At 38.6% G+C, this 23,482-nt stretch overlaps 1 protein-coding gene across 10 annotated transcripts in view; it reads right to left on the bottom strand.

The window, feature by feature from the left end:
- The window catches only part of LOC140187802 (kinase suppressor of Ras 1-like), a 548,168-nt gene that overhangs the window by 428,434 nt on the left and 96,252 nt on the right, over positions 1-23,482 (bottom strand). For all 10 annotated transcript variants that reach the window (XM_072243559.1, XM_072243556.1, XM_072243557.1 and 7 more), the window contains exon 2: positions 7,399-7,539. In XM_072243559.1, the coding sequence (XP_072099660.1) occupies positions 7,399-7,539 (141 nt within the window). The remainder of the gene's footprint in view (positions 1-7,398; positions 7,540-23,482) is intronic.

Below are 23,482 nucleotides of genomic sequence, written 5' to 3'. Positions count from 1 at the left end.
TGGGTGTAATTAAGGCAGAGCTTGATAGGTTCTTGATTGGACTGCATCAAGGGTTACGGGCTGAAGACTGCGGAATGGGGGAAAAAAAAGGATCAGCCATGATTGAATGGCAGAGCAGGCTCAACGGGCCAAATAGCCTAACTCTGCTCCTATGTCTTACGGTCTACCCGAGGCCATTTGCTTTATTTTCCTTCTTCAGTTTAAAGCAGATAAGATTCTCATTGGTTTAGCCATAGCCCATACTGAAAGCTTTTAATACTACACCATAAATGATAAATTATTTCTCCCTCATATCATGTAATCCCAAAATTTCAAATCCATAAAAATATTTTAGTCAAATCCTAATCAATTTGATGATGATAATAACATTGATTTTAATAATAGACCCCACAGCAAAATAATTCTCAAACCATGATCATGATTACATGAGTTATGACATAGTGGACCATTTAGTTACTAAGAATTTTAGAATTCAGCATCCAAAATATCCAAAGTCTTCCCAATCATAGTTTTAAGCAGTTCCTAGTACGCTGACATATCAGAAAACCTGTTTTGGGCCCAGCACATAGATGTAATCATAAATTGCCAGTGCTTTTACTTAAGAGATTAAAGAATTTCAGCTTGTTACTGAGTACACTAATAAACTTCTACAGATATAAAGTATCCTGACAGATTGCATCATGGGCTGGTATACCATCTTGAATGCGCAGGTATGCAAGATGCTGCACAGTAGTGGACCTGCCCAATACATCACAGGGACATTTGTTCCCACCATTGATAGTATCTATTGAAAGTGCTGCCAAGAAGGCAACATCTATCAAAGGTCCACCATCCAACCCATGCTGTCTTCTTGCAGCTATCATCAGGAAGGAGGTACAAAAGCCTTAAGTCCTATACCAGTAGATTCAAGAAAAGCTACTTCCCTTCAACCATTACGTTCTTAAACCTACCAGCAAAAATCTGATCATTACTGTCTGGTAACACTATGGCCACTTTGATTATTTTACATTAAAATGGACAGTTTTTTCATTTTTGTTGTTTTCTTTATTGCAAAAATTGGGTATAGTTTATGATAATTTCTTTTTTTTCTTGTGTATGCTGTTACATAATGCTACGTGCCTATGATGCTGCTGCATTTTTCACTGCACCTGTACATACGTGTACTTGTGCATACAACAATAAACTCAACCTTTACAAACAAAAACATTTTTTCCATTGTCTCGAAGAAATTATTCCCTGTTGAAACATGGCTATCATTTCAAGCATTTGTTTTGTGCATAAACAAATATTCTTCACTTCAAGCAATCTGCAACTCAATCATTCCGCCAACTAACTTAAGATTCCAAAACAAATCCTATAAATAACTCTTTTTCTTCATTGAAAAAATCTCGGGGACTTTGTTAAAGTATCAAACATGACAATTTGTGACAAAAACAAACATGGAGGAACCCAGCAGGTCAGGAGAATCTGTGGAGGGAAATGGATATCCAATATTTTGGTGGACTGGGGTGATTACCAGTATAAAGAGGAGAGGGGAAGAGATAGAGTCAAGTTGGCAAGCGATAGGTAGACCTAGGTGAATGGGTGATAAATAAAGGGATGAGTGGAAACATTGACAGAGACTGGAGGCAGCAAAGGGTTGCAGATGTTGGAATCTGATAGGTAAGAAAGGTCCATTTTCTCCACAGTTGCTGTCTGACCCACTGACTTACTCAAGCAATTTTTTGCTCCAGATTCTTCAGATAGTTGTGTCTCCATCTGACAATTTGTGAATTCTGACATATGAAAATTTCACCAGCAAGATATATAAATGCAAACATTCAATTAATTCAGATATTTATTTTTTTGATAGTGGATTGGTGGATATGCCATATAAGACAACCTTAAGTATTATAATTTACTATCACAATGGGATAAGCGTCCTTTGTCTAAGATTAAACAGGATTGGGAAAAGGAACTTAATTTGACTTTTATGACGGAGGATTGGATGCGGATATTGAAGTTGGTTAACTCTTCTTTAATTTGGGCTAGACATTCATTGATTCAATTTAAAATTGTACATCGTTATCATTTGACAAAGGAGAGATTTTCTAAAATCTTTCCTAATGTTGATAGTCATTGTGATAGATGTAAAACTGAGATAGCTTGCTTTATATTGGAACAGTTCTGGAAGTCGGTTTTCTCAACAATTTCTAAAGCACTTAAAATTAATTTACAACCTAATAAATTAACTGTGCTTTTTGGAATAGTTCCTCAAAATATTCATGGTATTTCTGCGTCTGACCAATACGTTATTGCATTTGTTACATTGATAGCTAGGAGGGCCATTTTGTTGAAGTGGAAGGATACATCAGCTCCCACTTTGTCACAATGTTTCTCTCAAGTGATGTTATGTCTTAGTTTGGAGAAAATTAGAATTCCAACCTTTGAACCTTTATTTGATTTTGAGAAAAGATGGGGCTCATTTGCTCGTTATTATCATTTGAGTTAATTGATATAATTTTTCCACGATCTAATTGTAAATTCTTTTAGTATATTTTCTTTTCTTGCTGGCGGTTTGATGTTTATTTTTAGAAGCTTTTTGTATGACGCATGGTTCCAGGGTTGTGCACCTAATGGGTTCTCTTTTTTTTCTCACTTTTCTGCTCAGTAGGTTTTTTTTTGTTATCACAAAATTTTGTTTTCAATCTTTAAGATGATGGTTTTTCTTGAGGCATTGTAAGTGTTGTTACTTCGATGTACTCATGTTATTTTTCCTATATATATATATATATATATATATATATATATAAAATAAGAAGATTTGAAAAGAAAAGAAAGACAACCTTAAAAACACAGAATGGAGAAGACTCATCCCTGATCATCTTGGGCAATTGATCCAAACCATACAATGTAAAGCAGCAGACTTTGACAGCTCTTTACTGGGTTAGTCCAAATCTTGAGCTACCAGACTTACATACAATGCACTCCTCATTCCAAAAGCCAGTTGTCCAAAGAATACTGACTCCCACATAACACATCACGTTCAAAAAACAGGAAACCGATTCTTTAAGCAACACACGCAAAATATGCTGGAGGAACTCAGCAGGCCAAGCAGTATCAATGGAAAAAAAGTACGGTCAACATTTCGGGCCGAGACTCCTCGGCAGGACTGAAGGAAAACAAGATGAGTAGATTTAAAAGGTAGTGGGAGAAGAGAGAAAAATACAAGGTGATAGATGAAAATGGGAGGGGGAGAAATGAAATAAAGAGCAGGGAAGTTGATTGGTGAAAGAGATACAGGGCTGGCGAAGGGCAAGTCTGACAGGAGAGAACAGGAGGCCATGGAAGAAAGAAAAGAGGGGAGGAGCACCATAGGGTGGCAACAGGCAGACAAGGCAAGGTGAGAGAGGGAAAAAGGGATGGAGAATGGTGAAGGAGAGGGAGGTTGGGCCATTACTGGAAGCTGCAGAAATCAATGTTCATGCCATCAGGTTGGAGGCTCCCCAGACGGAACACGAGATGTTGTTCCTCCAACCTGAGTGTGGCCTCATTGCAAGAGTGGAGGAGGCCATGGATTGACATATCGGAATAGTAATGGGAAGTGGAATTAAATTGGGTGGCCACTGGGAGATCATGCTCCTTCTGGCAGATGGATTGTAGGTGCTCGGCAAAACGGACTCCCAATCTACATCAGGTCTCACTGATATACAGGAGGCCACACCAGGCGTACCGGACACAGTCTTTGACCCCAACAGACTCATAGGTGAAGTGTTGCCTTGCCTGGAAGGATCGTTTAGAGACCTGAATGGTAGTAAAGGAGGTGAAATAGGGGATATCTGATTCTTTAACTTCACCATGAGCTTCAGAATTCAAAATTCAAAGTACTATTTTTAAATCAAAGTATGTATATGGTACAGGTTTCCCCCGTCATCTGAAAGTACAGCATTCCTATAAAATAGTTCGAAAGCCGGAATGTCGTAAAGTGAAGAAGCAATTACCATTTATTTCTATGGGACCCAAAAAAATAACCTACCAAATAACACATAAAACCTAAAACAACAGTAACATATAGTAAAAGGAGGAATGATATGATAAATACACAGCCTATATAAAGTAGAAATACTTCTCTACAATCATTGCCGCACTGTTCTCTGTAGCCAAAATCTCACGCACGCGCTCTCAGTAGAAACACACTCTCCAGTAACCCTTAAGCTATGAAGCTACCAAATCATACCAAATGTAGTATCACTTACTGGAATTGGGAAGACAGCACCGAGCACACTGATGATGGTGTGTTAGGCTGGGTCGTCGGAAGTTGGGGTGATGCAGTGGACCCCAACCTCCAGGCCGCGGACCGATACCGATCCACAAAGAATGCAGTGGTGGCCAGGATGCACCCAGCATATCTTCAAGAAAAAAGCCGAAATAAACAAGCTAATTAATTAGGTGCCGCCTGGCACGTAAATGTCGGCCCAGATCAGAGGTGATTGCTGATTGTGTCGCCTCTGATCTGGGCCGGTATTTACGTGCCGGGTGGCACCTAATTAATTAGCATATTTATTTCAGCTTTTTTCTTAAAGATGTGTTGGGTGCGTCCCGGCTACCACTGAATTCTCCGTGGCAATGTATGGTCTGCGGTCCGGGGGTTGGGGTGGTGGGACACTGGGGTGTCATCTCATCGTCGTCTGTTTCCACCAGGGCAGGCAGGTCATCTTCTTCTATGTCTGCGTGCCTCGATGTCGAAGGTCGAGGTTCGTCGTCTGCTGTGGAAGGCTTGAAGAACGACAGTATGCTTGACCGCTTAGCCTTGCGCATTTTTCTATCATCTCACACAGTTGCTTCACGTTTAGTTCCTGGACGACTTCACTTTCGGTCTGTTCGCTACTGCATTCGGTTTCGATTGTTATCCTTTCCTCCAATTGCATCAGCTCTTCATCTATCAGTTCTGGGTCATGGGATGCCAAAACCTCTTCAACATCATCTTCGTCAACTTCCACAAGCCAAACTCACTTTGTCCTTACTTCGTTCACCACAATCAAAACGCTTAATTATGTCTAGTTTTACACTAAGTGTAACACCCTTACGAGCCCTTTTAGGCTTTTCCAATACCGTAGAACACATCTTGCTAACGGCTGCTCACAGGCATGTGTTTAAGCAATGCCGGCTAGAATGCAGTTGCGGGGGAGGAGCTTGGCTGCTCGGGGCACGCGCACTGCCTTTTTTCATAACAGTGAAAACACCTTCTGTTAGGGAAAACAGGTAACTAATGTAGGTCTTTCAAAACAGCGTGGTTTCATAAAGCGAACGTTCGAAAAGCGGGGGACACCTGTATACAACATTGAGATTTGCCTTCTTGTAGGCAGTGACAAAAAAAAAGCACAATAGAACCCATTCAAAGAAAAGACCATCAAACACCGAATGTGCGAAAAAAGAACAAATCCTGTAAACAATAAAAAGTAAACAAATACCATTAACCAAATTGAGCCCAGCACTGTGCCGGTGGCTGCAGGTCACAGCTGCAAAGTCTATTCAGCGCTGAAGAGCTCCGATCAAGTTCCGCAAAAGGTAAGTAGTAAACAAAAAAATGAACTGCACAGTTCCCGAAGCAAGTCCACTACTGCGGAGTGCATTCCAGCACTAAGGTAAACCCATTGAGAAGCCCAATGCTTGCAGACAACAGGCACTCCTGAATCTGGCGGCTTGGGACCCAAAACTCCTGCATCCTCTTCCCACCGGCAGCAGCAAAGGAGACTGATCAAACACAGGCAGACGGTGCTGACCAGCTGCGTGTTTCCCAGTCTCATCTTCAACAATTTTAATCTTGCTCGATGCTTTAATCAATGTAGAGTAATGGAGCTGATCACGGGTTCGTGTTCCGCCATTAGGAATCGACATACAATCTCATCCACGCTGAATTCCCAGGACATCACAGAAGCACAAGTTCATTCAGTCTGCCCAAATATACATTCTTAAAAGGGAAATTACAGGCTGCAATCGATCCCAGTTCAGAAGAAGTAGTATATTTAGAAGAGTATCCAGTAGTTTTGTAAGCTGTCTACAAGATGGTGCCAGTAACCAATGGCGACATCCTGCATACATCTTGCAAAACTACTGGAATTATACATCATAGTGCACTCTAGATTCTATCTGCAAGGCCTGGCCTATCTTCAGACTGATAATTTGCATACTCTTTTATAAAGGTAAAGACTGTAAAGCAGGAAAAATGCTGTGGGTAAGTAAAAAGTTGGTAGATGAATAGAAAGTGAAATGACATTAAATTTATTTTCAATGGAACCTGTATATACCTATTTAACTACATTGTAACATGGAAAAGTATCATTTCTTCATTACCCTGGATCAAATTAAATTGCTGGGAGTCCTTCATGCAGGTAACATCGGTGGGGCAGTAAATGAAAAAAGCATAATGTATTTTATAGAAATTATTCCCAAGAAAAATTACAGGGTGACTAAGTTGGAGGTCCTTTTGTCATATCTGATACGAGACATTTTACACTGTGGTCACGTCTCTCTTCTCAAAAAAAAGTCCCCCAAACACTATTTCTAGGAAGAGCAGAGGAATTCCCTCCAGTGCTGTAGCTGATATATTAGCAATACCACCATAATTTAAATATCAACATTAATATTGACTGTTTGATCTTAACCAAATTGCTATCAGCTTGGGACCACAATACCTTATTGACTCTAACATGCTTTTGAAACTTTCTAAGTTGTGAAAGACAAAACTTACAAACTCTTTTAAGTTTTTTGGAAAGGAACATAGCAATCTCCTGCAGTAACAACCAGCACAATCATGCCATCTAAACAATGATTTACAATATTTTTCCATTAGCAAACTTGGCAAACATTGCAATTTCAATAGAAAAGCACCTTGGTTTCTGGCCTATACTAATGCATGAGGTCATGATTGAAAGTACAGTATAATATTCAAAATCTGTACAGTTTTCTGAAACCACAGCAATATTAATACCCATTTACTCAAGTAAATTGTCCACTTTTAATATTGTTCAGTGGAAAATCCAATTTCCCTTAAATTTTCTGCCAACTTTTATCCATTTAGCAGATTCACAGAAATTACTTCAATCTAAAAATCCTTTCATCTTCTTGCTTACAGATCAGGGTTTCTGCCTTGCTTATTTTATATACCCGTTTTAACATCTTGATTATGTCCAAAAGATCATTTGAGAGTGTACTCCTACTTAAACGTCTACTTAATAAATAGTTGTTATATGTTTCAACATGTAAATATTTTAATTAGAGATGGCCTGAGATTGAAGACTATTGGAAAACAACACTTTATCTATTAATGTTACATATAATTATATAGTATATTGTTATATATAGATTATATATATTATGCAGTATGTGTTATATGTGCAATGAAATATTTAACCCTACCTGTAATATTTCTTTTCTTAAGTTAATTGTGTGGAACCAGTCACTCAGTCGAGGATAGCTCTCCAACTCAGAGGTTCTCTCACTAGGCGGTACCTTGCGCTTGCACTGTAACTGCTTGCTGATGTATTTGACAAGTTTCACCTGTAGAGAAAAAAAGGTATTTGAACTAGTCAGTATAATGTATAAAACAAACAGCAGCTAAAAGGATCAATTAACTGTTTGAAATTATACATCTATTAAATCAAGCTCAATTTTTGAGACCTGGATATTACAGTAAACTAAACACTTAAAATATATATGTGTGACTATTGAATGCTGGAAAAAATAATTTTGGAGCAAAAATTATATCATAATTATCCAAAAAATAAGTGGAGAGACAGATTAAAGCAGTTGATTTTAATCTTTACAGCTGGTTGTCATGTTAATCTTTCACTTCTGCACTAAACAAATCAATTTTGATAGTTTCAAGCACAATCTCACTGGCACAACTGACCACAACTCAATTAGCAAATACTGTAACTTTCTGAACAAGCACCAAGATGCATTAATATACCGTGTCAAATGTAATCAAATGTCCCTAAACACTATGGAGAAGAATCATCAAACAAAAAAAAAACATTTTTGACATTAATTCACATACACACAAATGAGCAAAGTCTCATCAAATTTAGTTTTATGGAAAATGAAATGACGGTGAGTTTAAGGAGATGAATTGCAAGAATTGGTGAGCATTATTTCAATCTAATTCTACTTCATGTGAATATAGCCATTTTATTAAAAGACAAGTGGTTGTGCAAACTGGCCAAATCAAAACCTTTATTTTGGGATACTTTGAATGAATTAAGCACTGCACCATGTTTTTTTTTAAAAGAAAGCTCAACAGAAAATATTTCATGAATGGAAATGCTCAAACCACCAATTCCCAAGCAAGAAGAAAAACAAGGTTGACTTTATTAACCGCCTAGTTTTGTGCAGTTTTGTGCCAAATCATCATGTTAGAATTGGAGTCACAAAAATACAAAACATCACTAGTTTTTATTGAACAATATTTAAAATATTACTGAAACCACCAACCTTTCAAAAATATTAGTTTAATACCTCCAACAGATAGCACAGAAATTGCCACAAAGTAAGAATCAATATCTGAACTGCTGCCATTTTGCTCACTCATATCCTGTATAGTATTCAAAATTGGTACCATCAGCAAGGAGGTACAGGAGCCTGAAGGTGCACACTCAACGATTCAGGAATAGCTTTGCCCCTTGGTCATCTGATTTTTCAATGGACATTGTACCCATAAGTACCAACTCACAGTTTTTTTGCGTTATTTAACAATTATATATAGTGTACACACACACACACACACACACACACACACACACACACAGAGTAATTCAAAGTTTTTTCATCTATTATGTATTGCAATGTATTGCTGCTGTAAAAACAAATCTCACAACACATGCCAGTGATTCTGAAATTTCAATTTTGAAAGCTTTATTTGATCCTGTCATAGACATTACTAACAAATTCCCTCTTTTTGTAGCAATATGTAGGATCAAAGTATTTCTGAGTGGAATGGACATTTACTCTGCAGGACTTAACTATATTAACATCCTAAGTAGCAAAAGAACACAGCTTTGTACAGCAGTATGCTCTACCTTCACTCAAACACTGGCCTTAAATTGTCAGAATAGAAGCAATTGATATTAAACCAAAGAGAAGGTCATCCACAATTTAACCCAAAATGTGAATGGTTTTTCTTTCCACAAATGCTACTTGACTAAAGGCTGCTTCTAACCAGGGGAAAAAGGAAGTTTTGTTAAAAGTGGTCAATCTTCAGGAGGAGATGGGGAGGGAAATAAAATGGAATGATATCCCGAGGCTTTATTTGAATGACTTCAAGAGTACATTACTTATATCAGTATACTCTGAAGCCAAACAAAAGACACAAAATTCAGCTCTCTATTCAGGAGGTTAAATAAAACACTCCAGAATATTTCAAAAAGTCAAAACTCTATTTATCATCAAGTACATACCGTAAAAATATTCAGGTATATGTTGACGATGACCAGTGAATCACTTATATAATTACCTTGAATTTTCACCTTATACTCTGTTGTCACTGAGCTTTAAGACTAAGAACTCCTGACAACCTCACAGACTTCAGCCTCATGATCTCGACAAACATGGTGCCAATGTCAAGGGATTGCTACACTCTCAAGAGTATCAGCATTGAACAACAGGACAATATCAGAAAAATTTTTAAATCAGAACTTGCTGAGCACAAATTGTTTGCTGAGCTTTCTGCACTACATGAGTAACAGATCACAAGCACATTTCCAGGGTCACATAATTCTGTTATTTCAACAGTGTTGTGTAAAAACAATTTATTTGGTCAGAGATAATACAAATTTCAATACAAGGACAATATGCTGCTGCTTCAATGCTGTTGATAGCACAGTACCAGGGAAGCTCTTCCAGATTTGGGAACTGTACCTCCCTTAATCACAGGACTCTGCAGAGAGTGGTGCAGACAGCCCAGCACATCCGTAGTTGTGAGCTTCCCATGATTCAGGACATTTACAGGGACAGACGTGTGAAAAGGGCCCATAGGATCATTGAGGACCCAAGCCATCGCAACCACAATCTATTCCAGCTGCTACCATCTGGGAAGCGGTACCACAGCATAAAAGCCAGGACAAACAGGTTCCAGGACAGCTTCTTCCACCAGGCCATCAGACTGATGAACTCAAGCTGACTTCAGTGCACTCTATATTACATTGACTGTTCTATTCATTATAAATTACTATGATTGCACACTTAGATGGAGATGTAATGTTAAGATTTTTACTCCTCATGTATGTGAAGGATGTAAGAAATAAAGTCAACTCAATAATCTATCTCTATTTCCCTTCCCCAATTGATGCTTAATGTCACCAAACATGTGTTGTCATTGAAAACAACATAATGTCAGTAGAGAATCACAGGCACTTGACAAGGTATTCAAACCTGGAATCAGTTTTGTGAATTTCCTTTGAACCCACTCCAGTTTCAGCACATCCTTTCTAAGATGATGGCTTTATGGCAAAGTTTGCAAATGATAGATGGACAGGTAGGTAGTGCTGAGGAAGCAATGCAATTGCAGAAGGACTTGGACAAATTAGAAGAATATGCAAAAAAGTGGCAGATGGAATGCAGTGCTGGGAAATGTACATTAATACAGTTTAGTAAAAGGAACAAAAGTGCAAACTATATTCTAAATAGGAAGAAAACTCAAACATCACAGGTGCAAAGGGACTTATGTCCTTATGCAACACTCCCAGAAGGTTAATATACAGGTTTAGTCTGTAGTAAAGGCAAATGCAATGTTGGCATTCATTTCAAGGGGAATAGAATACATTGGGGAAGTCCAGAACAAGGGGTCACAGTTTGAGGATAGAGGGGAAGCCTTTTAGGACCGAGATTAGGAAAAACTTCTTCACGCAGAGGGTGGTGAATCTGTGGAATTCTCTGCCACAGGAAACAGTTGAGGCCAGTTCATTGGCTATATTTAAGAGGGAGTTAGATATGGCCCTTGTGGCTACGGGGGTCAGGGGGTATGGAGGGAAGGCTGGGGCGGTGTTCTGAGTTGGATGATCAGCCATGATCATAATAAATGGCGGTGCAGGCTCGAAGGGCTGAATGGCCTACTCCTGCACCTATTTTCTATGTTTTTTCTATGTTTAATATAAAAACAAGGAGATAATGCTGTGGCTTTATAAGACACTGGTCAGGCCGCACTTGGAGTATTGTCAACAGTTTTGGGCCTCATATCTCAGAAAGGATGTGTTGTCATTGGAAAGAGTCCAGAGGAGGTTCAAGAGGATGATTCTGAGAATGAAGGGGTTAACATATGAAGAGCGTTTAGCACCTTTGGGGCTGCACTCACTGGAATTAAGAACATGAGGGGACCTCATTGAAAACTACCAAATGTTGAAAGAACTAGTTAAGGTGGATGTGGAGAGGAGGTTTCCCATGGTGGGGGTGTCCAGAACTACAGCACACAGCCTCAAAACTGAGAGGCGACTCTTTAGAACAGAGGTAAGGAGGAATTATTTTAACCAGACAGTAGTGAATCCTTGGAGGCCAAGACCATTGGTATATTTAAAGCAAAAATTGATAGCATCCTGTTTGGTCAGGGCACCAAATGTTATGGCGACAAGACAGGTGTATGGGGTTGAGTGGGATCGGGGATCAGCCATGATGGAATAGATTCGATGAGTTGAATGGCCTAATTCTGCTCCTTATCATATGGTCTTTTAAGGGGCCCAAAACTGCTCACACTACTCCAAGTGAGGTCTCAGCCAGCAGTGCTTTATAAAGTCTCAACATTGCATCCTTGTTTTTATTATCTAGTCCTCTTGAAATGAATGCTAACATCACAAATGCCTTTCTCACCAGACTTAACCTGCAAATTAACCTTTAAGGAATCCTGAACAACCCCCTTAATGCCTCAGTTTTTGTATTTTCTCTCCATTCAGAAAATGGTCAACCCTTACATTTCTTCTACCAAATTTCCTGACCATACACATCCCAATACTGTTTTCCATCTGCTGCTTCTTTGCTCATTCTCCTAATTTGTCTGTCCTTCTGTAGCCTCTCTACTTCCTCAAATCTACGGCCCCTCCAGCTATCTTCATATCACTGCAAACTTTGCAACAAAGACATCAATCCCATCATCCAAATCATTAACATATAACATAAAAAGAAATCGGTCCCAACAGAGATTCCTGTGGAACACTACCAGTCACCAGCAGCCAACCAGAAAAGGCCCTGACACCTGGAACTTCCACCATACTGCGAGGGTCTTCCACAGTGAAGAGTGATACAAAATACGTATTCAGTTCATCCGCCATTTTGATATCCACCATTACTACCTCTCCAGCATCGTTTTCTTGTGGTACGATATCCACTCTCTCTTCTCATTTACACTTCATGTATCTTAAGAAACTTTTGGTATCCTCCTTAATATAATTGGCTAGCTTACTTTCGTATTCCATCTTTACCTTCTAAATGACTTTTTTAGTTGCCTTCTGTTGGTATTTGAAAGCTTCCCAATCCTCTAATTTCCCACTAATTTTTGCTCCATTATATATCCTCTTTGGCTTTTATGATTCAACACCTCCCCATCCTATGTCGCCTCTAATGATTTAATTTTATTTTTTAACCAACAGAGCAATGCCATTCTTTCTACCTTTTGCTTGTACTTTCAATACAATGTGTATCCTTGGACATTAAGCTCCCAGCTATAATCTTCTTTCAGCCATGATTCAGTGATGCCTACATCATACATGCTGTAATTGTGCCACAAGTTCATCAATTTTATTCCATATATTGCATTCAAATATAACATCTTCACTCCTGTATTCACTCTTTCCAATTTTCTCCACCTTTTACGATGCAACTCATCCTGTTGACTGCAATTTTGCCATATCATCAGCCTCTCCTTTCCAGGAGTCTCACCACACGTTGCCTTTGTTTGTAAACCAACTACCTCATCTTCAGCACTAACACAGACCTCGTGGAAATTTGTTGTTTTGCAACAGCAGCACAGTGCAATATATAAAAGCTATACATTGCAATCAGAAATATAAGAGATTAAATTAAATAAGTAGTGCAAAAATAATGAGATAACATTCACAGTCCCTTCAGAAATCTGATGGCAGAAGGGAAAGAAGCTGTTCCTAAAACATTGAGTGTGTTTCTTCAGGTTCCTGTATCACCTCCTCTTTGATATAGTAATAAGAAGAGAGCATGTCCTGAGCTCATCAGGTTTATTATCACCGGCATGGGTCATGAAATTAGCAGCAGCAGTTCAATGCAATACATAATATAGAAAAATAATAATAAATAAATAAATTACAATATATTAATACTGAAAAGATTTAAATCATGCAAAAACAGAATATATATTTAAATATATTCATATATATTTAAAAAGTATTCACAGGTTCCATGTCCATTTAGGAATCACATGACAGAGGGGAAGGAGCTGTTCCTGAATCGCTGAGTGCGTGCCTTCAGGCTTCTGCACCTCCTACCTGATGGTAACAATGAGAAAAGGGCATGCCCTGGGTGATGGGGGTCCTTAATAATGGACGCTGCCTTTCTGAAACACCACTTCTTGAAGATGTTCTGGGTACTTTGTAGGCTCGTACCCAAGATAGAGCCAACCAAATTTATGACCCTCTGCAGCTTCTTTCAGTCCTGTGCAGTAGCCCTCCCACACCAGTGATGCAGCCTGTCAGAATGCTCTCCACAGTACATCTACAGAAGTTTTTGAGTGTTTTTGTTGACATACCAAATCTCTTCAAACTCCTAATGAAATATAGTCGCCGTCTTGCCTACTTTATGTTGAGACCAGGTTAGGAACTCAGAGATCTTGACACCCAGGAACTTGAAAATGCCCACTCTCTCCACTTCTGATCCCTCTATGAGGATTGATATGTGTTCCTTCATCTTACCCTTCCTGAAGTCCACAATCAGCTCTTTCATCTTACTGACATTGAGTGCATGGTTGTTGCTACAACACCACTCCACTAGTTGGTATATCTCGCTCCTGTATGCCTTCTCATCTCCATTTGGTTGTATCATCAGCAAATTTATAGATGGTATTTGAGCTATGCCTAGCCATACAGTCATGGTTTAGAGAGAGTAGAGCAGTGAGCTAAGCACACACCCCTGAGGTGCACCAGTGTTGATTGTCAGCGAGGACAAGATATTATCATCAATCCGCACAGATTGTGGTCGAGGATCCAATTGCAGGGGGAGGTGCAGAGGCCCAGGTTCTGTAACTTATCAACCAGGATTGTAGGAATGATGATGTAAAATGTTAAGCTATAGTCAATGAACAGCATCCTGACATAGGTGTTTGCATTGTCCAGGTGGTCTAAGGCCGTGTGAAGAGCCATTGAGATTGCGTCTGCCATTAACCTATTGTAACGATAGGCAAATTGTGCTGGGTCCAGGTCTAACTGCAATAGGATCATTACTCCATGGCTTAATGTGATAAACAATAACCTGAGCACTGCAAAGTAGACACCATGGTTTCTGATAATTATCGAATAATCTAATATTTGTAAAGCTGACCCCTGTTTGAGGTGGTATTAAAAGGTTTACAGGATTCATTTAAATACATATAAAAAAGACACATATGAACCATAACATATTTCACCAGTAAAATGAAAGCCCTTACGATTAATTTAAACTCAAATCCCCTTCCCACTTTTGGTAATTCATATACAGTGGATTCCAGTTGATTGGGACACATCAGGATCAGTATATTTTGGCCCAATTAAGCAGATGCCTCAATTAGCCTGTTTCATGGACATAGTTAAAAGGCGTAACAAAGACAAACTACCTTTAACTGAATAACAAATTATGCATTTAAATGAAATACAGAAACAATTAGAACACTACCAATACTACTATGGTATTATAAAACAGTATTGTTTCCGAATGGTTATCGACAGAAGAATTCATCGCTGCTGTGTTCTTTTGATTGACTAAATAAACAACATCAACGCAGACTCCTAGTGTAGATAATGGACTACCTACATTGCTACTGTGTTCTGGTCACCTCACTACAGGAAGGATGTGGATATTATAGAGTGCAGAGGAGACTTACACAGATGTTGCCTAGATTGAAGAGCATGCCTTATGAAAATAGGTGGAGTGAACTTGGCCTTTTCTCCTTGGAGCAACGGAGGATGAAAAGTAACTTGATAGAGATGTACAAGATAAGGAGAGGCATTGATTGTGTGAATAGCCAGAGGCTTTTTCCCAGGGCTGAAATGGCTAACATGAGGGGACATAGCTTTAAGGTGCTTGGAAGTAGGTGCAAGTGGGGTGTCAGAGGCAAGTTGTTGTTTTATTTTACACAGAGAGTAGCAGATGTGTGGAATGCACTACCAACAACAGTGGCAGAGGCGGTTACAACAGGGTGTTTTTTAACAAAGACCCTTAGATAGGTACATGGAGCTTAGAAAAAATAGCGGGCTATGCGGTAGGGAAATTCTTGGCAGTTTCTAGAGTAGGTTACATTGTCGGCACAACATTGTGGGCTGAAGGGCCTGTAATGTGCTGTAGGTTTCCACATGTTCTTTCCCAGATAAGGTCAAAATGAAAATAACGAAATTATCAAAAATCATTGCTTTTTAAACCGGCACTGTTGGCTTAAATGGATAACATAATACAAGCACGTGCAATTGACGCTATTTAAAAAGCGCTCTGCAATGTATAACTGCAATTACTGTCATCTTCAAGCCTGAATGTTGAAACCACAGTGAGCAAAACAGTTCAGAATTGTCTTACTGCTTACTTCTCGTCAATCATCACTGACAAAATTCACTGCTTTTTGAACACAAACACATGCAACTGACATTATTCAAAAATTGTTCACTCTAAGCATGGTGCAGAGTATGGCTGCCACACAAGTACGTGCGACTTACACTAGTTAGAAATTGTTCGGTTATAGTCTTCTGCCCCAGTTAAACTACACAATGTCCCAAATAAACAAAAGGAATCCAGTCTATTTTCTAGACTAATTTTTGTTCTTTAAAAGTTGTCCCGACTTTGAAATAAGCAACTGCCCCAATTAACTGAACTATATTTCAAAACTCTGATTTTTTTCTAAAAACAATTGCAGAATCCTGTCATAAATAACATTGGCCAACTCAGTTTATTTTGCAACTTGCTATTTTTAGGACTGGGTACCCTGCATTTCAAACATTAAGTGGCTGGGGAACTTTCCATTTCATTCCCCTGAGGATGCAGATGTACTTAAAACAATTTATTTTATTTTTTGTGTATTTAGTGATACACACAGAGTTAGGCCCTTCAGGCCCTCCGAGGCATAACAACCCACCAAGTCCTGGCAAACCCGATTAAACCTAACCTAAACACCGGACAATTTGCAATGACAAATTAACCTACCCAGTACGTCTTTGGACTGTGGAAGGGAATTGGAGGAAAACCCATGTATTCCACAGGGAGAACATACAGAGACTCCTGACAGGACAGCACCAGAACTGAACACTGAATTCCAGAACACCCCAAGCTATAATAGCATCATGCTAGCCGTTACATTACTGTGGTGCCCAAGGTGGTAATAGAATTTCAAGGAACAAGAAAACAAGTGACTCATATTTTAAAATAAAATCGCCCCAGAAAAAAATTATTTGAGGTGGTTGGAAATACTTTAAAAAGCTTTACAAATAGCACAGAAAAATGGGAGATGCAAAATTGGAAAGTGAAAATATTTATTTAAAATTTTTATGGAGTATTTTAAAATGACAAAAAAATTAAAAGTTGTTCTTAAAAACTTTTGAACTTACATAGAACAGTTCAGCACAGAAATATGCCCTTCTTGCCCACTACACCTACCCTGGTCTGGGTGCCAATCTAACTACTCCAGCAACATGCTCCAGGCACCTATCACTCCTCGTGTGGGAAAAAAACCTCCCCACAAATCTCCTTTAAACTTTTCCCCTCTCACCTTAAATATATGCACTCTTGAATTTTCATTTTCTGCCCTGGGAAAAAGACTGAATACTTACCTCATCTATCTTTCATGATGTTTTACACTTTAATCAGCCCCTCAGCCTTTGATACTCCAGAGAGAAAAAAAAATCCAAGTTTGCCCAAACTCTCTTTATGGTTAATACACTTTAAGAGTTAACATCCTGCCGAACATCTTCTGCACCCTCCCCAAAGCCTCCACACCTTCCTGGAGTGCAGCAATCAGAAATGCACAGAATACCCCAAATGTGGCCTAACATTGCAACATGACTTCCTGACATATATATTCGATCCCTGACCAGTGAAGACAAACATGCCATAAACCTTCCTTACCACCCAAACCACTTGTGTTGCCACATTCAGGGAGCTGTGAACTTGCATCCCAAGATATTTTAGTTTTTTCAGTGCTCCATGCATCGTATACTTTCCTCTTGCATGGTAGACCTCCCAAAATGCTTTATCATATTATATTAAATTCCACCTGACATTTCTTCCCTCAGATTTCCAACCGATCTACACCCAGTGGTCACTTTATTAGGTACATCTTGTACCTAATAAAGTGACCAAACAGTGTATATCCATGGTCTTCTGCTGCTGTAGCCAGGAGCAGAAAACCACGAACATTTATGAGTGTGCATTCAGAGATGCCCTTCTGCACACCACTGTTGTAATGCGTGGTTATTTAAGTTACTGTTGGCTTTCTGTCATCTTCACCCAGTCTGGCCATTCTCCTCAGACCTCTCTCATTAACATGGCATTTTCACCCACAGAACTGCTCGTTACAGGATTTTTTTTTTTGTTTTCACACTATTCTCTGTAAACTCTAGAGACTGTTGTGCATGAAAATCCCAGGAGTTCAGCAGTTTCCGAGATTCTCAAACCACCCCATGTGACACTAACAATTATTCCACGGTTAAAGTCACTTATATCATATTTCTTCCCCATTCTGATGTTTGGTCTGAACAACAACTGAACATCTGTCTATGGCTGTATGCTTTTATGCATTGCGCTTCTGCCACATGATTGGCTGATTGGTTATTTTGCATTAACAAGCAGGTGTACTACTGAATGCATATTCCACTGTAACCTTCTTCATAATCCAAACAATACATAATCAGGCAATGTTGGTTAGGGGATAGATTTCTGAATACCAAGACAAAAAATTGCAACATGCATTAATCAAGTAACTTTCTCAGAGGCAATTAAATCCAACTTCACTGATAAAAACATCTTTATGATGTTACTCCAAACGCTGTGCACATTCTTACCCAAAACATTAAGAAAAAGAATGGGAATACATGAAAAGGACAACATCTCAATGAGGACAAAAGTTTCCCTTACTTATAAATCACAGTTCGAAGGAATTGGACTGTTAGATCAAGAGATATCTATGAATACCAAGTAACATATTTTACCAAAAAAGAACTTGGATACAAAAGTCTTTTTTGAATGGATGGACAAGAGGAAGAAAACTGGAAGTAACAAAATATCTTTAAATGCTTTTTCAATACATAAAAAAACAGGAAACTGCACAGCATAGCTTAAGTTTTACTTTTTGTGGTCAAAACATACTTCCCTAATCTTCTGCAGATGAAACCCAATCTCTAATAAGCAAATAACATTAAATATATAAATACAATCAAATTATTAAGGTAAATTCTGCATTTAAACCTCTTCTCATTATAGTTAATAACTAGATTGACAATAAGATTGGAAAATTACATAGCCACGTTAGTTAATGATACAAAAAAATAGCAGCATCAGCAGAGTCAATTCGACCATGAAACTACAAAGAGCTATTAATAGATTAAGTGAAGGGTAGAAAAGCAGCGAACTTATTTCAACATAGGTGACACAAGGCCTCTCAATTTAAACCTAAACAGGATGGAACAAAGTCCCCTCCAGATAATAAGAGCCATACAAAACCAAATGCTCAAAGAAAGGGGAGGGGGAAAGGAGGAGGCCTACGTATGAAGATCATTAAAACATCATTTAGAGGCCCGAAGGAAAAGAAATCTAAACAAAGAGCCATTAAGTTGTTAACCTATATATCCAGAGGATTTAGGTGTAAAGATCCGAAGCCATACTACAGTTTTATAAAGCCCTGACTGGACCCCATACGAGGAGTACTATAATCTCTCTTGGGTACCACACTTCAGAAAAATATTCATCCACATCAAATACACAAAAAAAAACTGCACAACCCTTCCCTTCCATTTAGAAGCTGATAGCACAATTTCATAGTATTGTCAATATATTAATGGAACTGTAAGGCCAAATCAAGGGAAACTATCAGCTAGACTTAGTCTGAGAGAGGAACTTTGACCTTATTCCAATTGTTAAGTTTTTGAGAGCGAAGATTGAAAACGCTATTTCAAATGAAGGTGCTGTGATGGGTGGGGAAATACAAAGTTTGCCACTTTGCTTTGGCAAATGATTGTTAATACTAGATATTATAAATCTAAGATTGATGCAAAACTACTGAGGAATACAGGGTAGCTGGTACTGCAAACAAAGAGAAAACCTGCAGATGCTGGAAATCCGAGCAACCCACACAAAGTGCTGGAGGAACTCAGCAGGCCAGGCAGCATCTATGGAAAGGAGTACAGAAGATACTCCTGTCAAAGGATTTCAGCCCAAGATGTCAACTGTACTTTTTTCCATAGGTGCTGCCTGGCCTGCTGAGCTCTTCCAGCATTTTGTGTTTGTTACCTGGTGCTGAATGGATTTTGGGTCATGGATTATTAATGACTTCACTGAATGGTAGAAATGGCCTAATGAGCTAAATGCCCCATTCTAATTTCTATTTAAGTACATTCTGCCATTTAAAATATTATGGCATATTGCCACTTGAAAAGTTGATGTAAACATCTAAACAGGCTGAAATAAAAACACACGGATGGAGATCAGGACAGATAGCATCTGTGGAGAAGAAATAATGATTCTGCTTCTCTCCCCATGCCTGATGTCTAATCAAGTATCTTCAGCAATTCCTGCTTTTATTTCAGATTTCCTGCACCTACAGGTTTATTTTGGTTTTTTGAACACAGGTGAATTGCTTTTAGGTGACAGTTCATCACCTGATTAAATCACTTTGCAAACTGTTTTAGTGGAGCTTTTACTATCTTTTAGTATATTACTCCTTAGATCACAGTTAATAAATGGTAAGGATCAAAGCTGATTAACATTCAGTATCAACATTTAGATAATGCACAGAAGTGATTAGGAAGGCCAGTAGAATATTGGGCTATAGAATGTGCTCAGTGGAGTTCAAGTCTAGAGACGTTCTCCTTAAGTTGTATAATGCGCTTGTGAGGCCACACTTTGAGTACTGTACACAATTTTGATTTCTATATTTTGTGAGGTGTGTGAAGACACTGGAGGGAGTTCAGAGAAGGGCGACCAGACTCATTCCAGGTCTGCAGGGTATAACCTATGAAGAAAGATTGAAATAATTAAATCTTTTTAGCCTAAGTAGATGTAGAATAAGAGTAACATGATAGAATTATTCAAATTCATTAAGGGTATAAGTAAGGTGGATGTCAGCTGCTACTTCAAAATTAATCCATCCACAAGGATACGGGTGCCATAGGTGGAGACTAGTTAAAGGGAGATTTCAGACTAACATCAGGAAGCATTACTTTATACAGCGAATTATGGACACATGGAACAAACTACCCAATTGTGTAGTTGACAGTAGTACCTCAGAGACTTTTAAATCTAAATTCAATAGTTATTTCAACACACAATGTGAAAAGGAATTTGGCAAGCTATGTTGGCCTGAATAGCCTGTTCTTGTCAAAAACCTTCTAATGTTCTAATACTTCTCTGAAGACAGTCAATTGTGAATGCTTTTGAAACTTGCACATCACTGCTAACCCCACATAATGGCAGATGTTGGTACGTGCATACTCAAAACCTTAGTTTCTCATCTCTTCAACCTGTGAAGCGTGCTCTCTTGTTGAATTCTTCCAACACCTTTCAAACATCCAAATGGCTTTCAGTGCATGCTCCTCCCAAAGGCAGGCATGCCGGCTCATATCTGCTTTCTCAAACTTTCTGTATAAACTTTCAGTCTCATTGCTTCTACCCCGTTTATAATATCTACTTATTTATCCTTTCAATCAGACTTTCAATCATTTTTTCCAATAATGGCTTCTAAACCATTTCTTTATTCCATTAAGCTAGATTATTCTTCTCCCCTTGATGTATTTTTGTAGCATGCTTTCTACAGCAGGAAAACAAATTTGTTGTTACTATCGCTCACAGCATAGTCACTATATTTAATTACTATTGTGACAAAAGGATAGTGGCCCACTTTCATCAGCAGCTGATGCTGAAGTAGTTTTTCATCCTCTGTTTCCTTTCTTGTTCATTTTTCAATCAGTTGCCTGTCTTTTGAGAGCCAATAATATTACTATATTTTAAACAGAAAAGTTTCAAATGCAATCCACAAATTATTAAAGAAGCTGAATTACGAAAAATTAAAAGCAGGATTCACAATTTTAAAAGGATGGTTACAAATGGCACTCTAGAACATGTTGTTAAGTCCTGAAGGAATGGAAAGACCCATTTAATTTTGATTCTGCCCGTCAACATGGAATAATGAGAAAAGCCAACCTGAAGTATGAAGCAACACACAGGCAGCATCTCTAGGAAGGGGTACAGTCGACGTTTCGGGCCGAGACCCTTCGTCAGGACTAACGAACGAAGGGTCTCAGCCCAAAACGTCAACTGTACCCCTTCCTAGAGATGCTGCCTGGCCTGTTGCGTTCACCAGCAACTTTGATGTGTATTGCTTGAATTTCCAGCATCTGCAGAATTCCTCGTGTCTGAAGGTATGAACATTGATTTCTCTAACTTCTGGTAACTTCTTCCACCCTCCCTTTTCTTTCTTTTTCCATTCCTCATTCTGGCTCCCCTCGTACCCTTACCCTTCTTCTCACCTGCCCATCACCTCCCTTTGGTGCCCCTCCTCCTTCCCCTTCTCCCATGGTCCACCCTCCTCTCCTATTAGATTCCTTCTTCATCAGCCCTTTACCTTCTCCACCTATCACCTCCCAGCTTCTCAGGTCATCTCCCTACCTTCTTATTCTGGCTTCTTTCCCTTTCCAATCCTGATGAATGGTCTCAGCCTGAACGTCAACTCTTTATTCATTTCCATAGATGCTACCTGACCTGTCGAGTTCCTCCAGCTTTTTGTGTATTAACATGGAGCAATGGCTATGTTATGATTGCATCATGAAAAATTGTTCATACTTCACAGGCTAGGTAAATTAGATTTATCTTAAGGTAACACAGATCAGAGAATACTGGAATTACTCAGCAGGTTTGACAGCATTCTATGGAAAGAGTAGAGAATCAACGTCCTTTCATCAGAAAGGTGAGGTGAGATAATACGAGTGAAGAGAACACGAGAATACCTGTGATAGGACAGAACCTCAGGTGTGTTCAGTTAACTCAATGTTTTCAATTCAGATAACCAGTTGTTCCTGCTTACTAGTTCTGATGTAGTCACCTGCCTTCGCTACACAGATGTTAATCTACTGCATTTTCCAACATTTTGGTTTTTTTCATATCTCCAACAGCTTTCACTATGTTTGTGTGTTACTTACCTCTGATTACTCGCTTTCATCTATCAAATGGATAGCTCTAATAGTATCAAGTCACCTAGACAACCTTTATCAGCACACTGTAACAACCTTCCTCTGTTCCCACTTGCCTTCTCACTTGTCCTTTTCCAATAAAAAGTCACTGAAGGACTAACCTGCTCCACCTTTTCACAGAATTCTGCTAACTGCTGAATATTCCCAGCACATTTACATTATAATTTTTTTAAATTTCCAATCCGCAATCATCGGCACTTCTTTGATTTTCAAAGATAACTGCACTTCAGTAATAAACGTTACTACCTGTAACTACATGATCAATTGCAATCTATTCATTTAAAGTTTCCCCAAGCCTAATGAAAGTTTGCTGTGAAGTTTAGTAATTTGCTTAGTGCAATGACAACTCAGTGCTCAAATACAGACGGAAACAGAGAATCAATTACACACTTTCAACTATTTTTTAAAAAGTTACACCACATTGATTAAACTGATGTTCTATTTCAAGAACTATTAAACCCAACCCCCTCCCCCACTTCACTCACAATACTCAAATACAACAGAAGGGTTTTTCATTCTCATTTTATAAAGTATAAACCACAAGGCAATGGCTGCATACAAGTGACCGCTGTTGAAATTGAATCCATACAAAATTGTTGCATTTTAATTACTAACTTATGTCGCCACTTTTGCTACTCGACTGCAGCCAAATATCTGGGGTCCCACATACAAAAGCATACCTTCACACTGTGCCATGGGTCAGTAATTATATTGTTCTTTTCTTAAAATTACAGTTAATTTTTTTTAAGGACTTATGTTTTATATTTAAGTAGTTAAACATATGTTACTCTTAAAAGATGAAGCACTGAACTTTACAAATATATAGCAAAAGCTATGGTTTTACAATCAGATAAAAGCAA

Source organism: Mobula birostris, chromosome 25, assembly GCF_030028105.1.
Source record: "Mobula birostris isolate sMobBir1 chromosome 25, sMobBir1.hap1, whole genome shotgun sequence".
Lineage (NCBI taxonomy): Eukaryota > Metazoa > Chordata > Chondrichthyes > Myliobatiformes > Myliobatidae > Mobula > Mobula birostris.
The sequence above is the reverse complement of the archived record's forward strand: the minus strand, read 5'-3'. Positions and strand labels throughout refer to the sequence as shown.